At 37.1% G+C, this 27172-nt stretch overlaps 1 protein-coding gene across 1 annotated transcript in view; it reads left to right on the top strand.

Annotated features, from left to right (window-relative positions):
* The window catches only part of PRTG (protogenin), a 171191-nt gene that overhangs the window by 123411 nt on the left and 20608 nt on the right, over positions 1-27172 (top strand). Inside the window, exons 12-20 of the mRNA XM_052647366.1 lie at positions 233-328; positions 987-1173; positions 1826-1953; positions 6998-7168; positions 13978-14160; positions 15225-15345; positions 16612-16777; positions 18875-18979; positions 19462-19752. Of these exons, the coding sequence (XP_052503326.1) occupies positions 233-328; positions 987-1173; positions 1826-1953; positions 6998-7168; positions 13978-14160; positions 15225-15345; positions 16612-16777; positions 18875-18979; positions 19462-19752 (1448 nt within the window). The remainder of the gene's footprint in view (positions 1-232; positions 329-986; positions 1174-1825; positions 1954-6997; positions 7169-13977; positions 14161-15224; positions 15346-16611; positions 16778-18874; positions 18980-19461; positions 19753-27172) is intronic.

The following is a 27172-nucleotide window of genomic DNA, read 5'->3' on the forward strand; positions in this document are numbered from 1 at the left end:
GAAGTAAGGTTAAATAAAGTAAAATTTTATTAATTGGTATTATTGTGATTGTCTAGTCACAATAGCAAAGGTGAATTGCTGAGTCATTGTGTAGGACAAGGAGAGAGAAAATTTTCATTTTACTTAGAGCTTTAACTCACAAGATTTTAAAACCAAAATCTAGAAAATCTATAGCACCCTTGTTCCCATCTAGAAAGCTGGATCTAATTATTACCTGTTGGTTTCTTCATAGACCCAAGAAGGAAGTATCATGTGAGACTGCTGGCTTACAACAACATAGAAGATGGCTACCAGGCGGATCAGACAGTTAGTACACCGGGATGCGTGTGTAAGTAAGAGCTACAGTAGCTTGTTTCACTATGTAAGACTCATACTCTTTTTTTCTCGTCTTCTTTCTTTAAATTTAAGTCTCTTTACTACTTGGATACCTTGATGGTTTTATTACTTTTCTATCTTCCAGGATATTCAACATAGTATTTTGAACCAAGTACATACTCAGTAACTATTTGAGACTTGTTTAGTCATAAGAACCTGTTTTAGCTTTGCATGCAAGAGATCATTAGAAATTAAACTGGGAAATAACCCTGAATACCTACGTATATTTTCTTTTATCTCCTTTAACCTTGAGACTAATTGTTTCTTTCCAGTTGCTGTTCAGTTTTATTGCTACTGAAAGCTGTTTGGTTTTATTGCTGCTAAAGAGGATGTCAGTCTAGTTTTTAAGTCTACTGCTGGCTTTCTGAATATTTTTGGCTGGTAGCTTGACTCCTCTGTGCTTCTGTTTTGCTTTTTAAGTATTGATAATATTTGATTCCTTATCTAACTCATGGAAGAGTCGCTCAGGTTTAAACGATGTATCTCTAGACCACTGTGAACCTTTGATGGAATAAAGACCTAAAGGGTGGGGTGTTACGATTTTACCATTTTACAATTTTCTGTATTAAATATTACACCATGTGGCAAAGTAACATTGTCTTTTTCAATAGCTGTTCGTGATCGCATGGTTCCTCCTCCACCACCCCCCCACCATCTCTATGCGAAGGCTAACACCTCATCTTCCATCTTTCTGCATTGGAGGAGGCCTGCATTCACCACTGCACAGATGATTAACTACACCATCCGCTGTAACCCCGTTGGCCTGCAGAATGCTTCTTTGGTTCTGTACCTTCAAACGTATGTAACTTCTATTAATGGTTGTTTTCTTCGCTCTCCTCCCCACTCACAATTCCTCCTTTACCATCTTGGGCCAGCATGAGCTTCAGCTGTAAGCATTTGTCCCAGGACCTATTTTATGTATACAGTGGTGGGAGATTTCATCTTTACATATTCAATGCTGAGAACCACATTTTTCGAAATTGAATTTTCAAAAATGATTTTTTTTGTTTCCCTAGACTCACACAGCAAAATGAGGCAAGAAACTATCAATATTAATGACCTTCAGTCAGCTAAACTTAGCATTTTTAAGGAAAGAAACAAGACAATTTTCAGATTACATAAAAAAATAAACCTAGTTATTCTGTTTGCTAGGTTATAGTTAAAAGGCCATAAAATGCTTTAAAGGGATGATTTGACTTCCAATATTTCAGAGGAAATCCCTTTGATTTGGGACATATTTATACTCTTTAATTTCCTAGTTTCCTCTTGGAGAGGCCGCTTTTAGGCTTATTTCTATAATATCAAATATAGCATTTTAATAGTCAAATTAGATTCCTAATTTGTTTTAAAGAAAATGAAGAGGTAATAAATAATAACAATAACCTATATTGATTGGAAATACAATCTTTTAGAAACAACGTACTAACAATTTTATTACTACTTATTATAGATCAGAAACTCACATGTTGGTTCAAGGTCTAGAACCAAACACCAGATATGAATTTGCTGTTCGACTGCATGTGGATCAACTTTCCAGTCCCTGGAGCCCCGTTGTCTACCACTCTACACTTCCGGAAGGTAAAGAAAGCAATTCCTTGTGGGTTTTACCTACATATTTGATGTGTGTGTGTGTGTGTGTGTGTGTCTCACTTTGAAGAAGAGTCTACCCTGGTTGGCACCTACCAGTCTACCTGTATATATTTGTGTTGCTTCTTAACTTTTGAAGTTTCTTTTCCTTTATTATAGTAAAAACATTTTTCCTCTCAATGTGTTGCACAAGCAAGTGAATTTAAACTTAGGGTCATTTTAGGGGGTGCTACATTTTCTAAGAAGAAGTATACTGTATAAGGCTGCACCCAGGCAACTTAAAATGGAAGTAAGTAAATAATGTATTTAATGATGTTGTTTAGTTGCTAAGTCATGTCCAACTCTTGCGAACCCATGGGCTGTAGCCTGCCAGGCTCCTCTGTCCATGGGATTTCCCAGGCAAGAATATTGAAGTGGGTTGCCATTTGCTTCTTCAATTGAATGATATTAGGAGGCCACATTAGAACCTAACGTGAATAGTAGCTTGATGCTGTGCGTAGTACAGTATACATGATACCTGATTGAGCACCAATTCTGTAACTCATCTATAGCACTTGCTAAAATATTTCATGTCTCTAAACCTGCATTTCCTTTTTCTGAAAAAAAAAAAAAATTTTTTTTTAAGTTAGTGTTTATTTATTTGGCTGCATTGAGTCTTAGTTGCAGCATGCAGGCTCTTTCGTGCCAGTGCACGGGCTCTCTAGCTGTGGTGTGGGCTGCAGAACTCGCAGGCTGTCTAGTTGTGGCATATGGGCTTAGTTGCTCTGCTGCATGTGGAATTTTAGTTCCCTGACCAGGAATCTGACCCACATCTCCTGCATTGCAAAGTGGATTCTTAACTACTGGACCACCAAGGAAGTCCCAGCATTTCTTTTTTTGAAAAAAGTAACTTTTATTGGGATATGGTTGCTTTACAATGTTGCGTTAGTTCCTATTAAACAGCAAAATAAACCGGCTCTACATATACATATATCCCCTCTTCTTTGGATTTTCTTCCCATTTAGGTCTCCACAGAGCATTGAGTAGAGTTCCCTGTGCTACACAGTAGAATCTTATTAGTTATCTATTTTATACATAGTTGGTGTATGTATGTCAGTCCCAGTCTCCCAGTTCATCCTACCCGCTCTTGCTGCTTGGTATCTATTCATTTGTTCTCTACATCTTTGTCTTTATTTCTGCTTTGCAGACAAGTTTATCTGTATTCTTTTTCTAGATTTCACATATAAGCAATGTTATATGATATTTGTTTTTCTGATTTACTTCACACTGTATGACAGTCTTTAGGTCCATCCACCTCTCTGCAAATGGCACAATTTCATTCCTCTTTATCTCTGAGTAATATTCCATTGTATATATGAACCACATTGTATATATGTACCATTCTTCTGTCATGGACATTGAGACTGCTTCCATGTCCTGGCTATGTAAGTAGTGTTACAGTGAACATTGGGGTGCATGTATTTTTTTGAATTATGATTTTCTCTGAGTATAAGCCCAAAGGTGAGATTACTGGGTTATATAGTAGTTCTGTTTTTAGTTTTTTTAAGGAACCTCCATACTGTTCTCCATAGTGGCTGTATCATTCACATTTACCACCAACAGTGTAAGAGGGTTCCCTTTTCTCCAAACCCTCTCCAGCATTTATTGCTTGTAGGTTTTTGATCATGGCCCTTCTGACTGGTGTAAAGTGATACCTCATTGCAGTTCTGACTTGCATTTCTCTAATAACCAGTAATGTGGAGCATCTTTTCATGTATTTGCTGGCCATCTGTATATCTTCTTTGGAGAAATGTCTGTTTAGGTCTTTGCTCATTTTTTGATTGGGTTGTCTGTTTTGATATTGAGTTGCATAAGCTGTTTATATATTTTGGAGATTAATCTCTTGTCAGTTCCTACATTAGCAAATATTTTCTCTCCTTCTCAGTTGTCTTTTCATCTTATGATTTCCTTTGTTGTGGGAAAGCTTTTAAGTTTAATTAGGTCCCATTTATTTATTTTTGTTACTCTAAGAACTGGGTCAAAAGAGATCTTGCTGTGATTTATGTCAGTGTTCTGCCCATGTTTTCTTAATATTATTTTTATTTATTTATTTGGCTGTGCTGGGGTCTTAGTTGTGGCATGCGGAATCCAGTTTACCCCACTGGGGATTGAACCCAGGCCCCCTGCGTTGGGAGCATAGAGTCTTAGACACTGAACCACCAGGGAAGTCCCTGTCTATGATTTCTCTTAAGAGTTTTATAGTGTCTGGCCATACATTTAGGTCTTTAGTCCATTTTGAATTTTTGTGTATGGTGTTAGGGAGTGTTCTAATTTCATTCTTTTACATGTAGTACCTGTTCAGTTTTCCCAGCACCACTTATTGAAGAGACTGCCTTTTCTCTTTTCTTTTACATACTTGCCTCCTTTGTCATAGACTAGGTAACCATAGGTGCATGGGTTTATCTCTTGACTTTCTATCCTGTACCATTGATCTGTATTTCTGTTTTTGTGCTAGTACCATACTCTTTTTCAAAAATTTTAACTTTTTAGTTTGTATTGGGGTATAGCTGATTAGCAAACAATGTTGTGATAGTTCCAGGTAAAGAGCAAAGGGGTTCAACCACACATATACATATATCCATTCCCCTCCAAACTCCCCTCCCATCTAGGCTGCCACATAACATTGAACAGAGTTCCATGTGCTATATAGTAGGTCCTTGTTGGTTATCCATTTTAACTATAGCAGTGTAAATAACCCAACTCCCTAATTTTCCCATCCTTCCCCCGCAGCAACCACAAGTTCATTCTCTAACCCTGTGAATCTCTTTCTGTTCTGTAAGTAAGTTCATTTGTATAATTTCTTTTTAGATTCCACATGTAAGGGGTATCATACGATACTTCCCTTTCTCTGTCTGACTGACTTCACTCTGTATGACAATCTCGAGGTCCATCCATGTTGCTGCAGATGGCATTATTTCATTCTTTTTAATGGCTGAGTGATATTCCATGTACCATATCTTCTTTATCCATTCCTCTGTCAATGCACATTTAGGTTGCTTCCATGTCGTGACTATTGTGAACAGTCCTGCAGTGAACATTGGGGTGCATGTATCCTTTCAGATCATGTTTTCCTCTGGGCATATGCCCAGTAGTGGGATTGCAGGGTCATATGCTAGCTCTGTTTCTAGTTTTTTAAGGAACCTCCATACTGTTCTACATAGTGGCTGTACCAATTTACATTCCCAACAACAGTGTAGGAATCTTCCCTTCTCTCCATATCCTCTCCAGCATTTATTGTCTGTGGATTTTTTGATAATAGCCATTCTGACTGTGTGAGATGATATCTCATTGTAGTTTCGATTTGCATTTCTATAATAATTAGCACTGTTGAACACCTTTTCATGTGCCTCTTGGCCACCTGTATGTCTTCTTTGGAGAGATGTTTATTTAAGTCTTTTGCCTATTCATTAATTGGTTTGTTTGTTTTGATGATGTTAAGCATCATGAGATGTTTATAAACTTTGGAAACTAATCCCTTGTCAGTCACATTATTTGCAAATATTTTCTCCCAGTCTGTGGGCTGTGTTTTGGTTTATTTATTGTTTCCTTTGCTATGCAAAAACTTTTGAGTTTAAGTAGGTCCCATTTGTTTATTTTTGTATTTATTTCCATTATTCTGGGAGACAGATTGAAAAACATACTGCTGTGATTTATGTCAGAGACTGTTCTGCTGTTTTCCTCTAAGAGTTTAACAGCGTCTGGTCTCACATTTCTGTCTTTAATTAATTTTGAGCGTATGTTTGTGTATGGTGTTAAAGAATTATCTGATTCATTTTTTACATGTAGCTGTCCAGTTTTCCCAGCACCATTCATTGAAGAGACTATCTTTCCAAGAATTTGCTGTCTTGCCTCCTTTGTCATAAATTAATTGACCATTGGTGCATGGATTTATTTCCAGGTTTTCTATCTTGTTCCACTGATCTGTATTTCTGTCTTTGTGCCAGTACCATACTGTCTTGATTACTGTAGCTTTGTGGCATAGTCTGAAGTCAGGGAGCCTGATTCCTCCAGTTCTGTTATTCTTTCTCAAGATTGCTTTGGCTGTTTGGAATCTTTTGTTTCCATACAAATTGTAAAAATTTTTGTTCTAATTCTTTGAGAAATGCCATTGGTAATTTAATTTGGATTATATTGACTCTGTAGATTGCTTTTGGTACTATTATCATTTTCACAATATTGATTCTTCCAATTGAAGAACACGGTGTATCTCTCCAAGCTTTTCCTTTTCTCTAGAATGAAGGTGAATGTGTAGATGATTTCTAAGAACCATTGCAGCTCTTTTTTTAATGATGTTTAGAGAAAACAATGGATATTTATTTAGGTGAGCATTGGGCTGTTTTGCTATGGTTTTGACAATATTCCATATATGACATGGTGTTCAAATCCAGCTCTTCACACCTTTAGCTCATAGTGAACATGGGATCAGCTGAAATCCTAAGACTTCCCTACCTTTTTTAGATATAAGGTGTTAGTCTAAAGTCTGTTCTATAAACTCACTGATTCACAGCATTTGGAGAATAACTGAATATTTCAGTCTCAAAAGTATTTTCTTGAGTGGCTTCCTAGATCAGGTTAAGTATACATTACATGCATTTTAGTAGTAGGTGTAGTTTAGATTCAGTACCTAAAAGGATGAGTTATGTGGTAAGTGGTGGAACTGTAAACCTTTCTAGTTGTCAGTGTGGCAAAATAGTATGAAGAGCCCTAAAAATGCTGACAACTTTTGACTCAGCAGTTCTTTATCTAGGAATCTACCATCTCCTTTATATTATTTTTAATGATTTAAACATAATAGAAATAAGATTAGGCTTGTGGTAAAGAAGAGAAACATATTTTGGTATATCACTAATGGTCTGTGCAAGCTGACAGACCATTTATAGCAGTTGCTATAGCAGCTGCTAGTGTTTCTAACTCTCATCTGTACCTGTCCAGGTATTTGAATAACTTAGTGACCATTCTCTCCTAATAATACAATATTTTCTGCATGTGCACACAGCACCAGCAGGCCCACCAGTTGGAGTGAAAGTGACGCTGATAGAGGACGACACTGCTCTGGTTTCATGGAGACCTCCTGATGGGCCAGAGACAGTTGTGACACGCTATACTATATTGTACGCATCCAGGAAGGCCTGGATTGCAGGGGAGTGGCAGGTCCTCCATCGAGAAGGTAAGTATGACCAGAATTTACCGAAGGGCACGAGAGTTCATTTTGAATTTATATTTATGAAGTAACAAATGACTAAGGATTTTGGTTTTATTACAGGGACATTGGGAAGCCATCGACATACTTTAAGCATGAGCATAATTCATGCTTCAGGAAGCTCACTCTGAGTATTGTGAATAGAAGAGGTTTGGTAGAGGAGAAGTAGGGGTAAGAGTAATGCAAGCAGACTAGAAAATGACTGTTGTGGTCCAGGAAAGAGAGAAGCCTGGACTAGGTGGTGAGGATTGAGATGGAAAGGAGAGGTTGAAAGACACTGAGGAGGTAAGATTAACAGGACTTAGTAGCTAAAGTGGGAGAGAGAAGGTAAGAAAGAAGGAATTGTTACAGATAACTACTGTATTTCCTGGGGTTGTGTGTCTTGCATTAGAGTAACAAACAATGGTAGAAGACCTTGTTTAATGGAGAAGACCTTTGTACAACTATTAAAATGGTCCATATGCAAATAAATTGACCCATATGAATATCAGTGTCTACTTAAGTACAGGGAAAAGTCGATTAAGGCTTAGGAACATTGAATTTAAATTTTTTAATACCAACTGTATTTTGCCTGAGAAAAAAATGAATTCTAGAACTCAATATTCTTATTTCATGCTGTTATAGTATGTCCTTTTTAGATTTTTCATTTGGACAAGTCCCACAAGTTTTTGGATGGATCATCACATAAATATTATAGTTTCATTATTTTGATACTTAAATTTTTAAAAATTAAAATACAGCTCAGCTGGTAAAGAATCTGCTTGTAATGTGGGAGACTTGGGAAGATCCCTTGGAGAAGGGAACAGCTACCCACTTCAGTATCCTGGCCTGGAGAATCCCATGGACTGTGTATCCATGGAGTTGCAAAGAGTTGGACACAACTGCGCGACTTTCACTCACTCATAGTTGATTTTGATATTTTCTTAATTCAGATATGCATGCTAGGAAAAGAACAGTTTTCCAAGCAATTAAAAGCTTAAGAAGGATTTTGAGAAGGAAATTTGTTGGCCATCTAACACTTTACAGTGCCAAGTACTTCCACATACATTTTACCTTTTAAGGGGAATATTTACCCGATTAAGAGAATATGCTTTAAGATCACTTATGTGGATTAATTAATATATAACACTTTTTGTAACTATAAAACATATAAATGGTAACTGTAGCTAGTAGTTGTATATTCATATTTTTTGCTAAGCACGTGCCCCAATAAGTAGTGATTTCCTAGTTACTGAACAGCCTGAAAAGTAATAAGTACTTGCTAGCAATACAGTTTTGTATTTTGTCCATTATCTATTGCTAAATAGCACACCACTCTAAAATTCAGCCATTTGATTTTCTCACACTCTGGGAGTCAGCAGTTTAGCCTGGGATCAGCTGGGCAGTTCTTGTGTTGGTCTCTCCTGAGGTCACTCATGAGGTTCTAGCCATCTCAGAGTTTCAACAGAGTGCAGGTAGCATAAAAAACATGAAGAGATTTCCAAAATCAGGGAGCGAGGGGGTAGGACGCTCCACGTACAAAGAATGAGACCTCTGCCTGATTCACATTTGCTAACATCCCACTGGCAGGCAAGCCCATACTTATCTTAGTGTGGGTAGAGCCTGCCCACAGGTATGGAGAGATAGAGGCATAATTTTTGCAGGACTCTTCATCCTATAGCTGGCTACCATATTCTTAAAATACATAATTCAGTTTTCATAAATTAATTCCAAAATGATCTCTTGACCCAACATTTGTCCAAGTGACTAACTTGACGTAATGAGTGTTACTTGTAAGTACTAATAGAAGAATTTTAATCTCATGAGCACATACTTCCTTTACCTTTTTGTGTGTACCTTCCTGAAAAGAAACAGTATTTCGTTTTGGTACTTTTTATTGCATTCATTTGTCAGTTTCAGACAAGGCTCAGAAAGCAGTATTTTTGCCTCACTGAAGGCCCAGTAACCATCGATGGATTGTAATTGGAGGTTTTTACTTCTTCTAACTATATAATAGTGTGTGGAGAAGAGAGAATCCATTTTTGCCATGATGCTGCTTCTGCAATTTTAAGAAACGTTATCAGTGAAAACCTTTTTTGTTAAATGTAGGGAACCTTTTTCATAGCTAATGGTAGTAATTTGTAGTGAATAAAAAAACAATATAAGTAAAATGTAATTGAGTTTTTTTTTTCCAAAGAGAAAAACACAAAGAGTTTGAGTTGCCCACTTCTAAACAAAAAGCAAACAATATAACATGGCATTTACAGAAAAAGAAAGTAAAGTAGTCTGTAGTACCTAATTATGGCAACTTTGGGAAAAGGTAATAGTGTAGAAAAATACAGGGGGGGAAAGGGAAGAATATCAGTATCTCTTTCATATATACCTATTAATTATCTTATACATATTATGTTTTTATACATTTATGTGTAATTCACATATTTATTACCAAATAGAACAAGTTTTTTTCATTAGTCAAACATTTAAAAAATATTCCTGGTGACGATGTATTTGTGGCTAAAATGGGACATGGTAAAATGGTTTAGAAAAATGCAGTGTTAAAGTATGCTTGTGTGTAATTTAAAGTGGGTCAAAAATGATAGCCTTTACCTTCCTGATATGCGGTAGATTAGCACAAAGTACTCAATTATTTTAAAATCTACAAGGCACTGTGAGAAATAATTCTGTACTATCTCCTACAGCAGTTTCTTCATAGATTAGTTTCCCAAGATGATAAAGATACCTTGCTTCCAAAAAAAAGTTCCATAATTAAATAAGTTTGAGAAACGTTATGCACTATTTCCTATTAAGAAGAATTCCTTTCCTTCAATAAAGGAGTTCATCTAACTTAATATTTACTGAATAAATTGGACTACTTATATTAAGAACCTATTGAATTGTTAAATATTGAGGGATTGCTATGTGTCAGGGTCTCTTCTAGGCATTGGCAGTACCACAATGAACAGAACAATGTCCCTTTCTTATTGGAGCATGCATGTCAGACAACAAACAGATATGTTGAGGTAGTGTCATAAGTGCTATGAAGAAAGCTACAGTAGCGGAAAGAACAAAGCAGTGGAGTTGGTGAGTAAGTTCTTTTGAAAGAAATGGCATCTGAGCACAGCCATGTGGATATCTGGGGGAAGTGCAGAGACCCTGAGATAGAAGTGTGCTTGACATTTTAGAGGAACAACAAGGAGGCCAGGGAGGCTAGAATTAAGGGAAGCATAGGAAGTGGGAAATGAGATGGGGAGGCAGCCAAGAGAAGATCTTGTACGCAGACTTTTTGGACCGTAGACTTTTTCTAAGAGGGATGGAAGACATTGATATCGTTGACATTTTGAAAGGATTTCTTTGTCAGCATCCTAACAAACAGCCCACCTGAAAAACTGACTCTAGAGAGGTAAGCATAGAAATTGGGAGACCATTTAATACTCAGGTGTCCATGTAAGAGTTAGTGAGGGTTTGCGTGCTAAGTTGCTTCAGTCGTGTCTGACTCTTTGCAACCCTATGGACTGTAGCCTGCCAGGCTCCTCTCTCCATGGGATTCTCCAGGCAAGAATACTGAAGTAGGTTGCCATGTCTGCCTCCAGGGGATCTTCCCAACCAAGGGATTGAACCCACGTCTTTTATGTCTCCTGCATCATCAGGCAAGGTCACAGTGATAATAAGAAGGAAGATAGTAAGAAGCTATTAGAACGTAATTTAAAAGAATGGTCTCCTCAGTTTGCCACAGGTTGATGTGGTGTGTAAGTAAAACAAAGAGAAACAAAATTGATGGAGGAAATCACAAGTTTAGTTTTGAGCATAGTACATTAGAGATGCCTGTTAGATGTAAGAGAGGTTGGGTAAGCAGGGAGGGTTAAGTGCGTAGGAGAGGTATGGACTAGGGATATAACTTAGAAGTCATCAGTATGGAGATGATGTTAAGACTCTGGAATTGAAAAAAATCACTTAGTGTTGACAGAAGAGAGAAAGGTATGAGATTGCATTCTGAGGCTTTTCTTCATCCACAAAATCTTACCCTTTGCTTTTATATTTTAAATGAACATTCCTTTAATAACAAATGGCTCATATTCTAATATAAGTTCAATTGGTATTTACTGAGAATTATCGTGTACAAAGCATCATGCTAGCCACCTTCAGTTGTGCAAATGTGAAAAAATTTTCTGTTCTCCAGAAAGGAAAGAGGGAATATCAGAGGTGAGGAAAAAGACTTACTTTCATTGATCATATACACTTGTGTCACATGCTTGGCCATGGTAGTTTATTTAACCCTTATAGTAATTATATGAGGTGGGAATTATTGCCCCCATGAGGAAAGTATACTTCAGTGACATGTCCCAAGTTGCAAATTACTTAGTTGGTAACATGCCAGGATTTGATCAACATTGATCCAACGCTGAGCCCGTTACACTGTCTGGTTTGTGAAGCTCCTAGTCGAGTTAAAGATTCAGATGCATATAAAAGGCTAGAGATTGAAATAATCATGCCAACTAGAATTGAGACTGCTTGCTGAAAGAATACAGGGACAATCAGATTACTTAAGTACTTGGGCTTGACTGTGCTCGTAATGAAGACTTTCTGTGGAAGAAAGGGGAACATGTGTACACACACACACATACATACACACACACACATACACACACAGCTCATCTGCTTGCAATGTTTAAGTGAATTTTAATTTTAGGTAGTGATTGGTTTTGCCAAGCGCTCTCTAAAATTAAATGTATGATATGATAAATTGGAAGCAATTTATTTATATGTCTATCTGTGAAGAAATTGAAATTTTCTTCCTTCTAGCTAATTGTGACATGTCCCAAACATTGTTGCTTTTTAATTCACCTGGCTAAGAATACATAACAGTGGAAAGACTCTTCCTGATTCTAAATAGAGCTTGGTTTGTTTATTCAACAGTTGTGTGCTCAAGTAGCTCACACTCTCTCCAGGCCAAGTTGAAACCAGAGCACAGGAAAACAAACCACCTTTAGCTCCTCGAATTTCCACTTTGTGCAGCTGCCTCCCTCCATGTGACCTGCAGAGGCAGCCTCTGAATCATGACCTCAGCTCTAAGATCACCCGCACTTCACTTGCATAATGAAATATACTACTGTAGCAAGTGCACTGGAGGAGCCAGCTCTGAGCTGGTGGTGAGTGAGGACTACCAGCAGTTGTAAGCTCTTTGAAACTATTTTAAGGGTGCCCTGCGTCACAAAAAATGAGAAGAAAGCACCATGAGGAAGCTAGGTTTCCCTGTGAATATCCACCCACCAATGCAGTGCAGGAATAGCTTCCTGGGTGAATTTCTCTTATATCTGCTTTCTTAACATTAGGGCTAGTTCCTAAGGTGAGAGCCCCTTTGTAAGAAAATACTTAAATGCCATGGCAGGACAAGAGCAGAAAGACCCCTCAAGAAACAGGAATGCCCAGATAGGAATCCGTGGCAGTCATGCCATCAGAGAAGGTACCCTTCAATACCAAATATTATATATAAATTCAAATGATAACTACTTCTGGAGAAAAGTAGATGCTAGCCATGTTGCTACTGGTAAGTTTGATAGTTAATCTGGGGTTAATCTAGTTAATCTAGATCTTCAACCCTCTGAGGTTCCTACATAGCTTTGGCATTTTCTGACCTGTTTATAGTCAAGAAATCTGAGAAAATAATGAGGAAGATGAAAAGCATATTCATACTTTCAGAAATAATTGTGTTTCTAATTTAAGAAATAAGATCAAAATCATCTATCACAGTTGCTGTAAGTGGTTTAAACATTTCATAAAGGTAACAAAAAGACAGCTGTCATCCATTTCCCTGGCAGTCCAGTGGTTAGGTCTCAGTGCTTTCACTGCTGTGGCCCAGGATCAATCAGTAGTCATGGAATTAAGATCCAGCAAGCCACAGGTGTGGCCAAAAAAGAAAAAACCAAAAAGCCTCACATTGGATTTTTTTTTAAGTGGACGTTTATATTTTTGGCTGTGCCGCGCATTAGTTGCAGCACGCGGGGTCTTTGTGGCATCACGCAGCATCTTCCACTGCTGAGCGTCAGTTGCGGCACGCGGGATCTTTGTGGCATCACGCAGCATCTTCCACTGCACTGCTTGGACTCTTCTAGCTGTGAAACTCAGTCTCCAGAGCGGACAGGCTTCAGTAGTTGTGGTGGCTCAGTTGCTGTGTGGCATGTGGGGATCTTAGTTCCCCAACAGAGATGGAACCCACATCCCCTCCATTGCAAGGCAGATTCTTAACCACTGGACCACCAAGGAAGTCCCTCACATTGGATTTAAAAAATCTAATTATAATTGTGGAATCTGAGTTTTTTGTGTCATTTTCTCTTTACCCATGTTTGAAATATTCCATTTTAAAATGTTTTCAATGCTATTTGTATCCATACCTGTGTAGAGAGTAAAACATTATATGTATATGTGTTTATTTATATTTTTTAGTAAAAAAAAGTGCTGCTTTTAAAATTACAAACAAAAATATATGCTACTCTTAAAATTACAGAGAAGGATTATATATGGGCACAGTGTTAAATGAAAACTCTAGGATATAAAAATATGTGTAGTGGATATGTACTTACACATGTATGGTACATACATACACACACACACAAATACACCAAAATGGTAACAATGGGAGATTGTTATTTTATTTATATGTGTTTTTATTTTACAGGTGTTCCACAATAAATGTGATGCTTTTATAATCAGAAGAATACTTTAAAAATAAAGGATCATGAATGTGTCAAAGAGTGAATAAAAGATAAAGTTTATTTAATTTGTAATTGATGTATTTATAGGAGCAATAACCATGGCTCTGCTGGAAAACCTGGTGGCAGGAAATATATATATTGTCAAAATATCTGCATCCAATGAGGTAGGAGAAGGACCCTTTTCAAATTCTGTGGAGCTGGCAGTTCTTCCAAAGGAAACTCCTGAGTCAAATCAGAGGCCCAAGCGTTTAGATTCTGCTGATGCCAAAGGTCTGTATGCTGCCGTAATCACTGATTTTCCTAAGGAAAAGAAAACACCCGTGCTTTTCTCTAGCTCCCCTGTGCTTTATTTCTGCTCCTACCTTGGCCGCACCCCTGAGCCCACGCTCAGCCCCTTGAATTGTTGCTTGTGAGGCTCACATGATGGGAAGCCGCATGGCTCTGTCTGCACTCCCACGTGGAGACACACTTAGCTCGGAATCTCCTAGTTCTGGGACGCAGGACTAGATGCTCCCTTTTCTTCCTCCCTGGGGAGGTGTGCCTGTGTGGTGATGCGGGGTGTGGCAGGGACAGCTTTAATGGAGGAAATGCCAACTGAACTGGGCAGGATTAAGGGCATTTAGTTCTTCGGAGGATAGCCATTCAGTGCTGTGTATGTCTTAAGGGGAACACGGGAAGAGAGAGAGAGACAGAGAAAGGCAAGGCAGTCAGATTTAAGCTCAGGAAGGAGGTAGCCATAGTAGCTGCTATATCATCAGGGAAAGTCGAGGGCAAAGCTTATATGTACTTCTCAGATACCTTGCTAGTCAAAGTGTCCAGGGACCAGCAACGTGACTATCTCCCAGGAACTTGTCAGACATGCAGAATTGCATATGGGCTTTACCCTAGACCTCGTGAATCAGAATCTGCCTTTAACATATCCTTTAGTGACTTATGCACATTAAAGTTTAAGAAGCACTGTTATATGAAAATACATAATGGAAACTTATCTTCAATATACACATCTCCTTTTAAGGTAATATGACATGAAAGGTATCTTTGGCCCATCAATGAACATCTTTGTCTTGTGCCTTTTAGCATTATAAATTTTGAACTGATGTTCATATTTGATATAATATCTAGAACTCATATTTAGAATCTTCAATATGAGAAGATAAGCCAATTTTAAGTTCCCTGATAAAAGAGTAATACATCTTTTTTGCTTAGACACGGATACTGTCAAAAGTTTTCTTATGAGAGGAAGACAAATTATTGAAAAGCTGATATCTAAGAATTATGATATATGGGGTCATTTATTTTTTGATTGATTCTGATACATGTACTTCCCCTTCTAGTTTATTCAGGCTATTACCATCTGGACCAAAAATCAATGACCGGCATTGCTGTAGGTGTTGGCATAGCCTTGACCTGCATCCTCATCTGTGGTCTCATCTTGATATACCGAAGTAAAGCCAGGTGTGTTTCCATTGCTAGAGCTGTTGAGCTGATTAACATTTAAATTACAGTAACCACAGAAACAAAATCAAGTGCCTTTTAGAGGAACTGGGATTTTCCCACTTAAAAATGAATGTTTTATTACTTGAGTTCTTGCAGCTAGAGAGATGTGCTTACTCTGGAAGATTATTCTCTCACCATTTGAAAAAAATTGCTGTGCCAACAAAATATTCTTAAATGAAGACCTAGTGTCCTCATTTTCATGGTATTTTGAGAAACACAAAGTATATCCTTTGGCTTTTTTTTTTTTTTTGGCTTTTTTTTTAATGACATGCTTAATCTGATGTATCTCCTGATTGGAGAATTCCTTACTGCCTGGACTGTTTTCATATTTAAGTAGCCTGAAATGTCTGAGTCACTTGAGAGCTCTACCCTCACCACCACAGGACACATGGTTGGGATTCTCCAGACATGGATTAAAAGAAATGTAATAGCTGGGGATTAGTTCTCTATAAACTCTTTGTCGGGCAGTTTTATCTGTGATTTTGACTTCAGCTAAATTCTCAGCATTCAGGGAATTTGTCTGTTTCTAAACTTTTATATTTTGACTTTTGCCTTCATTTATTTTCTTAAAGTTCTCTATTAAATTAAAAAACTGAAGTCAAATACACATCGTTTTTAGGTAATCTCCATTACTAGACTCTCTATTGTTAGAAGTTTTTCAGAGTTTATTCTATATGTTTTTGGTACTTATGCATAGAAACACAGTATGCACAAGTGTGTTTCATTTTACTATTCAGTTTTCTTGTTTCCCAAGAACTTTTTAATGAAATCTTTCTGTACATTGTTTTAGTGATGCCCAGATCTTGCAGAAGTGCTGCTATAAATTTGTCATCATTAATTGTTCTGTTAGTGTGAAAATCTGCAGACCTGAAGGAGAACATGTAGATTTTAAAAATTATAATTTCTACATAAATGATAAATAAGCAACAATAATTAATAGTACTTTGTAAATAAATATTAAGGTTTTTACTAAGTATTTGTAAAAAGTAATTTTATATAAACAGATTGGGGCCAAAAAACAATAAGAAGCTTTCTTCCATCATAAAAGTTTGCATCAGTGAGTTGGAGTTAAAATCTAGTCATTTCTAAGGATATTTGATAAACAAACATTAAGGAAGTCCGTTGTTTGCAAAGTTGTGAATGTCCCAGATTTCACCAAGTTTGGTACATTTGCCTTTCTCTTCTTGTTGCCTTAGAAGATTTCCTTTTCATTCAATATTTCAGGAAATCAACTGTCTCCAAGACAGGCCAGAATGGAACTCAGCAGTTACCTCGTATCAGTGCCTCCCGAGCCAGTGGAAATGAAGTAGGGAAGAACCTGGAAGGAGCCATAGAAAATGAAGAGTCTTTGATGCCAATGATCATGCCAAATAGCTTCATTGATGCCAAGGTACTCTGAGCTGATGGGCTGTTGTGCTGTGTAATCTTTCCCACCACTCATCTTCTCTTTATGTGTAAAATCTTACCCCAAAATTATATATTAAATGTATGATGGCCATAGTCCACATAATGAAATGTGAAACCGTTTCACTCAGATTCTTCCTTGCATAAAATTTGGGGAGAAGAAGATAGGGTAGATAAAAGAATAAAAGATGAAAAAGATAAATGAAAAATGAGCAAGTAGCCTAAATTCATTTAGTTTGGATCATATCGAGCTGAGATATTGTAAATAAGGGCACCAAGGTTATCAGTCCATATTTACTATAATCTGGATTGTTCTGGATATACTGGATGGAACATTTTTTATTAATCCATTCTAAATTTAGTTTATTTGATTTTAGAACTAAATGGAGCATCAGAATATTCCAGATGTTAATTACATTTTAAAAAATAAGAAGTATCTGAATAGGTGTTTCAAGATCCTTCTCTTCATGGCCTTAGGAAGTTGGATACAGTAAAGAAATTCATTGGAGGATGTCATTTCATGTCCTTTCCACTGCTGGTAGTAGTGGTACAGTGATAAGCATTATGAACACCAAGTGAAAATTATTTTTAGTCACAGATATTGTGCATTATTAAATAGTTCTCATAACCAGCATGTTATAAATAAAGTATCTGCAGACTGTAACCCAGCTCAAGCCAGTTCGTGGCCTGTTTTTGTATGGCCATCCTGAGCTAAGTATAATTTCTACATTTTTAAAGGATAGTTTGGGGATGACAAAAAAGGAGAAATAGAAAAATGAAGCAGAGGCCGTATGTGTTCTGCCCTTTGATGGAAAAAGTTTGCCAAATCCTGTTACACATTCTTCTTATCCAACCCTTCCCCCAAATCTAGAATATCAAAAATATAACAGAATTTTGGGAAGTTTCAATATTTAATTTTATACAATTAAATTTAACAAATGCAGTTTACATGTATCTAGCTATCATGGTGCTATATATGAAACATGCAATGGGTAAATAATAGTGAATTGATTTTTGCTATTCCTGTTTTCTGTTTTGTTATAACTTAATTTAGCTTTTATATTCTGATACATAAGCCATTTAACTTATTTCAAACTAATCTAGAAAATCAGAACCTAAAACTTTTAAATAAGCACAAAACTACTAAAATACATTATTGTTGTGTTATTATTAACTTGTAACTAGACATGAGAAGGAATTGAGGAGAAGTGAAAAGGGGAAGAAGACGTGGGAAAGAGAGAGAATCTCAAGTGAAGGAGGCAGAGCACAGTTGGGGGCCTGAGTGAAGCAGAGGGCAATTTAGAGGCCAGGTCTCTGACTTCCCTTGGATTATTAGCCCAAGAGTTGATCCCCTGTCTATCGTCATTTTGTTGAGGGTATGCAGGTTCATTTTCAAAAAAAATTTTATAGCATTTAAAACAATGATTGCTTTTGACTGCTCTGGGTCTGCATTGCTGCGTGTGGGCTTCCTCTAGTTGTAGCAAGCAGGGGCTGCTCTCTGGTTGTGGTGTGTGGGCTTCGCATTGTGGTAGCTTTTCTTGTTGCAGGGGATAGGCTCAAGGCTCACAGGCTTCAGGAGTTGTGGCTAGCAGGCTCTAGAGCACAGGCTCAGTAGTTGTTCTGCAGCATGTGGGATCTTCCTGGACCAGGGATCAAACCTGTGTCCCCTGCACTGGCACGCAGATTCTTAGCCACTGGACCACTAGGGAAGCCCTGTGAGTCTATTTTTATCTGCCTAAATCCTTTTTAAAGTTTTCAGTCATGTGGAAAATTTGAAAAATAATAAATGCACAAATAATTGTCAGTATCTTTTCATAGTTCTGTATCTCTTGCTATATATTTTTGTTCGGCCTGTCATTTGAAAATAAATTTTGGGATTACACTTCAATCCAAATACTTCAGCATTTGTCTCTTAGGAATAAATTTATTATATCTTTTTTATCACTAACAAATACCCCATAGTCGTTGTGTGCCACTGTGTAAAAGAAGAAATAATAGTGTCTGTGATTATATTTTTCTTTTAACATTTTAAAATTTTGTGTACTTGTAATACACTGAAATTTTCCTCTTTTAATATCTACAGGGAGGAACTGACCTGATAATTAATAGCTATGGTCCTATAGTTAAAAACACCCCTAAGAAAAAATGGCTCTTTTTCCAAGATTCTAAGAAGATAAAAGCTGAGCAGGTAACTCCCCTAAATGGGAAAACTCTTTCAATACTCATGCTGTGTGAGATGATAATTTTAAAAAGAGAAAAATGTAAATGAGTGTTTTTTTTTTTAACTTTGGTATTCTTTCTGGATATGATTTTATTAATTTGGGGCATGACTGTATGGAAAGACCTGGGGATTGATGATTGACATGACAGTTGGAATTGTAATCAGAGCTGTGGTTTTCAGGGGGGGCTGGGGGATAATGGAGAAAGGGTTGAGGCAGGAGCCTGCATCAAAACCACTGAAGAAGCCTTCTGACACTTCACTTGCCTCAGGAATTCTGATGTGTTCCCACTGCTTGGAGAACCATTGGCAGTTCCTTCATGATGATAAACTTTTCACCCACATACCCCATTGATTTGCTATCTCAGAATATATGAAGTATGTAAAACCAGATTTATTATTTTTCAGAGCACTCTGTTATCACTGATGGTGTTTTATGTATTTTTACCTAGCCTCAAAGAAGATTTACTCAAGCGGTCTGCCTTTACCAGCCAGGCACTACCATACTAATCAGCGATGAAGACTCCCCCAGCTCCCCAGGTCAGACAGCCAGCTTCCCAAGACCCTTTGGTGTTGCAGCTGATACTGAGCATTCAGCCAACAGTGAAGGCAGCCACGAAACTGGGGATTCTGGAAGGTTCTCCCATGAATCCAATGATGAAATACACCTGTCCTCAGTTATAAGTACCACACCCCTAACCCCCAGTTCCTTCACCGGCAGCGATTTGGGTGGGGACCCCTCGGTGAGAAAGTGTGAAGAGACTGCAGTGCGGTCGGGTGCTGAGCAAACTTCCTCTTCAGTTTCTCAGCCAGCCCCTGCCAGGCTTTGCTTTGAGAAAAAGGATTTTCCAATCTAGATAGCCACATCCAGGTATTCTCACCTTTAAGTCTGTTCGAAGGACAATGAACAGAGAGCCAAAGCCTTTTGTGAAACTCTTGGTATCTTGGTATCTTATTGGGTATCTCACCTTTTTTGAATGTTTTTTTTTTAATCTTTAAGCTCACGTATTTTGAATGTTTCATTGTCAGCAATGTGAAAAGACAGTCAAGGTGTTTGACTGGATTATAAAATATATCACTGGAGCAAAGGGAAGACTTTTGAAAGCCCCTTTGCTGACTACCTACCTCAGTTTGCCAGAGGGCAAACTCAGAAGACAACTTTGTTACCTCATTCGTTGTGATAGTTGATCTCAGCTGCATAAACGATGATACTTCCTAGTAGCGTTTTGTTTTCAGTTGCTGTATGTGTCATGTGTGTGATCCAAGGAGTCATATAGGTAGGTGAGTAAGAATGTTTATCTGAAGCTCTGAGTTAAAACAACAATAACAACAAACTATGACCTCTTCATGGTTTGGATCATTTAACACCTCTAGCTGTGAGGACTGAAACCACTGAGAAGAGAAAAGTGGGCTGTTGACTTTACTGAATGACCAGCACAAAAAAGTCTATCTCTTCTGAGAATGGAACTGTTCAGTAGCATACAGGGAACCCTCTTGTATCAAGGGCTTCTGTGTTGTGGGCAGAGTCCGAGCGCTTTATCTGCTGTGTCCCACACCCTAGCCTGCCTGGAAGCCGTGCCTTTTCAACCTGTTCCTTTGCCTGATGGTTGGCCAAAGTCTGCACTGTCTTAGTTTGCAAAGCATCCTCAACCTTTCCAGAATTAGTTGCAAAACGCCTTGCAGAAAACAGATTTTTAAAGAAAATAAGTTAGAGTTTGCGGTTTTCTTTTGTATAAATCCCAGCTTGGTGACCGAGGTCTCCTGCATTGCAGGCGGATTCTTTACCATCTGAGCCACCAGGGAAGCCCAAAAGGGGTAGGAAAAAAAAAAGTTTCATTCAATATTAATAATGAGGATAAATGCAACAGTAGACAGTAAAATGAGCTTGAGGTTATCATGGCAACAGTGCCTTCCATTATATATTATGAATTTCTTTGCCTTATACTTTTTTAATATTCATGAAGTTGCTCAGGATAAGAGTACCAAAAGTTGCCTTAAGAGCTTCTTGGATTTCATCAATACCTGTTTTAATGTACAGTGTTTTATCAAAGCATTTGGGTTTGTTTTCATACAGGTTTTGTTTAGGGATAAGTATTCTGAGCTCTACTAACTTGTTTGTTGAAAATTCTTGAATTCTTAAGAGAATTTGGTACTCGGTTTAATCTTCCTTCAGTGTCGATGCTGTGAGTGAGGAATGCTAACGCCAGTAGTGAGTTAATCCTCTTGCTGGTTTGAAATCAGTAAACTGTTTACTTAGCCACACAGAATAGTCCTTCTCTGAATTTTAAGACAGTTACCTATTAGGTGCCCAGCAGTGGGAGATGATAAAGAATTAAACCCATGGTGTAGAGAGGGGATCCCCTTATCCTTTAAAAAATATTTCTTCAAATTATCTGGAAATGACTTTTGAGCCTCTTTTTAAAAGGAATCTTTATCCCCCTTGAAACCTTTGTTTATAGACTGGGGATGAGGTCTTGTTAAATGGTGTTCTAAAGACAAAAAAATATTATTGGATAATAGTCCCATCTCTGTCATCTTCTTTTCCAGTATCTGATGGTAACAACATTTTTTGGTTGTTTTCAACCTGTAGTTTTGTGCCAAATTGGATGTGCTCAGAAGCAGACCACCATTAAGTGCCAGTTAATGCAGTTCTGAACTAAATTCACAGTCCTCCATTTAGTTATCTAAGTATGGGCTTCATGGTGAAACAAAAAAGCAGAGCTTTAGGTGAACAATCTGAGGCAAGGAAAAATGCTGCTCCTGCCTTTATAGCTCCTGTTTATACTACCTCCTTTTAAAGTTGTTCTAGTGTTATTTTTTTTTCCTGTACTCAGGGAACATTTTGTTACTTTTGAGCTGCCTCATGGAAGCATGGGCAGATTGACAGGGTATATCTTTGTGGGCTTGTAAGTAGAAAGTATGTGGGGCCAACTTCTATCAGTATCTAAAAGGAAGAAGTACAGTGAGTTCATTTTATTTTTTTAAAACTTCCGTTAAAAGGCAAACAAAATCTATAAAGTTGAAACATCATCCATCCTGTCTAGGAGGCTATTCATTTGAATCATTTTAAAAGCCTAAAATTGATAATTTGAAGTCCTTAAGGAAAGTATTTTGTTTTGTTTTTGATGAATAGGCCCATAGTTATTGTAGATCTTTAGGCTGTAACTATTTGCTAATTATTTACCAGTATGTTTTTTACTCTTTCACCTTTTCATTTTGTTCTTGTATAAGATTTTTTCATAATAATCTTGTTACCAAAGAAGTTTCAGTAGAGAGTGAAAATTCAACTATGATTTCCCTCCAAATTGAATTAACTAGAAACATCTATAGGTATGAAGCTTATACAAGTAGTTACTAACCCAGAATAATAGGGGATATATTGATTGTTATAGTTAATTAGACTAGTAATTTTAACTACCTTATTGTTACCAGAGCATTTAAAAGTTCTTCACCAACAGATAGTTCCAAAGAATTTCAAGTGTAATTTTTTTTCTTCAGCAAGTAAATCTTCAGCTATACAGTATTATAGTATTTTGAAATTGTTGAAACTACTTGTTGGAGAGGAAAAAAAATCTTTTCACCAAAGACAAATATTTTAGTATCATTGAATAAGATATTTAGTATACACCAAAGACTTCTTTTTACTTGGCCAAAGCTAACTTCTTTGAAGTCTTAAGTATGAAATTGTAACTAAAATGTGAAGGTTCTCATTCATCTTTCACAGTGGTGTTACTTCATGGTGTTTCACTCTGCAGGGGCTAATATGCAAATAGTAACTATTTTCTTTTCCAAAGACTTATTTGCTATAAGTACTAATACATGCATGTCATTTTTATGCCAAATATTACAAGATACTGCTCATCAGTATTTTCATACCAAAGACCATTTAAGTATATAGATTAGCCTGTAAGTAAGTAAAGATGAGCAGATTTGAAATAAATTTATTTAGAGGCTGATAGAGACTCTAGCTTTAGTAGCAAAGGGTATCAAAGGGCTAAGTTTACATAATTAAAAGCAATACAGTTATATTGGTATTTATCAGTATTTTAATTCATGTGCTTTTTATCAGCAAGTTTTTTAAAAACCAAAGATAAATTTAAGGTTTCCTCCTCATATAGGCAGATTTAGTTGTACATTAAACTGTTGTTTCTTGTTTCTATGTCAACCAAACTTGTCTCTCCAGAACTCAGTCTGTATACAAACAGCATACAAAGGGACTTTCCATTGAATCTGCTGATTCAACCACAGGATGTTTTTGCCAAATGATGTGATACTTTCCTAAGCACCTTGAGTGTGGGATGTCAACAGAATTATCAGCAAGCTCTTCCATTGCGGGGCATTGTGGCAACCCCTGAATCAGCCTTTGCAGCCTTCCTCCTGCTTAAAGCATTATCTGGTTTACTGAAGGCTTGAGGCAGTCACTTAATAACAAGGATGTTCTCATGTCTGGGGAGCAATGGGATGTAACAAGGAAATGAATCATATCAATTTTCAAGTGGCTGTTCTTTGATAGATGTGCTTTTTGAAGTTGTTCGTAAATTGACATATTTTAATTGCAGCAAGGGAGCTTGCTATTTCAAACTTCAGTGGAACCATGGGTAAAACAAATATCTTGTTCATGAAATACAGAGTTTTATATTTTGATTAGCTTAAAAGTAAGGACACAACTTTATCCACTAAGTGGCTTTAAAAAATTAGCCTTGGCACATCAGGGAAATTAGATCCTCGGGGAAGTGCTTTTTATTTGCCTTAGCTTCAAACAAGAGTGGTGCCAACCTTGGGAACAATGACAGTGATTTGCATTGGTTTGTCTTGGCTTTGTTAAGGACATCGTGCTTGCTCATGTTGATGACTCAGGGTCATTGTTCAGGTCCACAAAGACACCTTTGGAGACAATTGAGTCTCACAAAAAAGATGGATTTGAAAGGTTTTTTTTTTTTAATGCTAGAATATCCAGATGTGGTTCCATCTCAGCAGTGGCTGTCATGATTCACATATACATTTATATTTCACTGAATGTAAAATTTTAATAGTGAATGTAAAAAATAGCTCAAGAATATTGAAAAAGTCATGATTTAAGACTAAACATGTATTTTGTAGATTTTGTTTCTGACAGTTTGCCACGTGGGTCTCTGATAAAACTGCTTTGGTTTAATGGTCATAATTTCTGGGAGCACAGAATAGAGGGTTCTGGAGATCACCATACACAATCAGTTGTCTAATTGTGAATTTTATTGATGTTTAGAAGGACACATACATAGAATTGTGTGAAGCTGATTTATGCTCAGGACGTAAGATTGCAGGCTAATGCAATGTGTATGTTTGCAGGCTTTAATCTTCTCAGGCGATTTCCCCTGGTAAGCTTTTGAAGGTGTTTAAGATTAACATGACAGTCTTGCATTTTTACCAGACAGATACTGTATTATTTTCTTGCTACCGCTATAATAAATTACCACAAAGAAGGCCTTAAAACAACACAGATTTATTATCTTACAGTTCTGTAGGTCAGAAGTCTGACACAGGTCTCAAAGGGATAAAACAAAGTTCATTTCCTTGTCTTTTCTGGCTTTTAGAAGTTGTAGATCCCACCCTCTGTCTTCAAAGTCAGCTACATAGCAGCTCTCTTGACCCACTTCCATTAACATATCTCTTTTTCTGACCCTAACCAGGAAAGGCTCTCGAATGTTAAGGACTCACTTGATAAGATGGGGCCCATTTGGACAAACCAGGGTACTCTCTCCATCTGAAAATTCTTAACTTAATCACATCCTCAGTGTCCTTTTTTGCCCTGTATGGTAACATACTCAGCGTCCTGGGATTTAAGTGTGGACTCTTGTGGGTGGCCATTATTTTGCTTACAACAGGTACATTATTTCTGTAGAACTCTGATCCCCATAAAATGTCTATTGCATTACAGAGATTGGAAGTGTGAAGTCATGTGTCCCTTGGGGAGCTTCAAAATTTCAGAGATATGAAAACCTTGGCTTATCGCCTATCAAATGTACACATTAAGCTTTCTCTCTAAATCACTTGCAAAGACAATTCAACTTTAAACTTTTTAATACTTTGTGAATTAACATCTCAGTTCCATCTGTTTAACAGGAAAGTTTCCTAATATTTGGCTCTAACTTTATGGAATTTTATCAGAAATTTTTGAAACCTGTTCTTATTACAGTTGAGCTTTGTCCTTTTCTCTTAAGTGATTGTTAGGGCAGAGTGGAGGAAAACACCTGAAACATAGGAATTCAGAGTAGATGAACAGAATTATGCTCAAGTTCTTCATTTCCTTTTAAAAGCATTTTGCAACATGCACGCCTTCTGACTTTTAAGTCAGGCTTATTTCTTCAGCTTCACAAGCCACTGTTTGGTTTTCAGTTTGATATAGCTTCTTGATTTTCCATGAGCCTTAGCTAGAGCCTCCACTTAACCTTATCAGCATGTAGAACTCCTGGGAAATTTTATCTTTCTTGTAATTCTTCTTTGATGTCAATTGTTCCTTTTCCTAGAAAGCTTTAGATTCCACTGCTGTAGTTTGTTCTGATTCCTAGATCATGTCAATCAAGCCTTCTTTCAGATATAAAGGATAGTTTATAATTCTCCCCTAAGTTTTAGCATTTCTTCAACGAACAAGATAAAGCTTTCTCCTTTAGGAGGTAGAGCTCGTGATGATATTATGAGTAAGGTTAAGAGGGCTGGTCATTTTTCAGCCACTTGTGATTCTATTCCTTAGAAAGGGATGTGCCATTTAGTGAGCATATGTGATGTGCCATAAACATGCTTCAGCTATGCATATTGCTACATTCTACAGAGTAAAATACTATCCTCATTTTAGAGATCAGGAAGTAGGTTTAAAATGTCTAAACTGCCAAAGATCACAGCTAGTATGGTGCTTAGCCAAGACACAAACCCAAGTTGGTCCAACTGCGTCATTTACAGTATTTCTACTGTGATACATCTCAGCTAAGACATGATATTTAATTACCTAGGCTCATGGTACCTTCCTCTCTGTCAACACAACCTATCCACATAGTCATAGCCAACCAACGGAGAGAAGTCTGTCTTACATCCATTTATTCACAGGAGGAGTTTAGACGGGCTGTAACTCACTCTTTGTCATCTCCTAACCACCCTTCTTTTCTTCTTGAAACCTTCAATTTCTCTTAGTCAGAACTGAGAGTGAAAGCTGATGCTTGTGCCTACAGTTGCATTAAATAAGGGAGATATGGTTTTTTGGAGCCCTTAACTATTCAAGCACTTCTTTATTAGACTAGGTGTTCAGAATTTAATTTTTATTTTTTGTGATTTTCCTGTTGTCCCCAAATCTAACTAGAAATTTATTAACTGGAAAGAGCCAGGCCTGTAACCAGTCATCCCTGTTTTGCTAGATCTGAAGAGCATAGGTGTTATTTGAATTCAACCTAATTAATATAGGAGGGAGAAAAGTTGAAGGAGAATCATATAGTAGAACAAGCATAACGTTAGTCTTTGGCACACCTAAATTCTAGGCCTTGACCATTTTGAAAATTGGTAGGAAAAAAATCCTTAACTCATTTTTTGTTCCTTTTATTCCATACTTTGTTGTGCAGAATGAAGCAGGGGTACTTTGAAAACTTAAAAGTATAAATAATTAGAATTCTAAAGTCATTTCTATTCAGCTGTGAAACATATCTTAATAGCTTTTTCTTTCTTTACCTGGCAGCCTTTCCAATTACATTTGCCTGTGCTAAAATGAAAAATGCTTTCATTTTCTGTATACTCACCAAAAAAGAAACTGCCAGAAGAAAGTGGGGGATAAAAGATGTAGACAGGGATTTAAACACTCATCTTTAATGTAGGTAAATCTATATGCTGAACAAGGGGATTTACAGTGCTTTTGAAAGTACTAAACATGAAATCATCTTACCCTAATTTAAATCTTTTTATTTTTTGATATCTTGGCTTTTAAAGATTTAGGGAGAGAGTCAAATATCCCCAGAGAGGTAGATGGGTAAGGACAGAGTGCATTTTTAGGATTCTTCTCTAACAGATCTACTTTTTCAAGATTATGGGGCATTTCCAAATTTCTTTAAACTGTTTGGAATAAATTTTAGGGTAAGACATACTGGCATCTAATTCTAGTTTTATTCAGGTCAACCTTTAAGACTTATTGACAAGAATTACATG

Source organism: Budorcas taxicolor, chromosome 10, assembly GCF_023091745.1.
Source record: "Budorcas taxicolor isolate Tak-1 chromosome 10, Takin1.1, whole genome shotgun sequence".
NCBI classification, from domain to species: Eukaryota; Metazoa; Chordata; class Mammalia; order Artiodactyla; family Bovidae; genus Budorcas; species Budorcas taxicolor.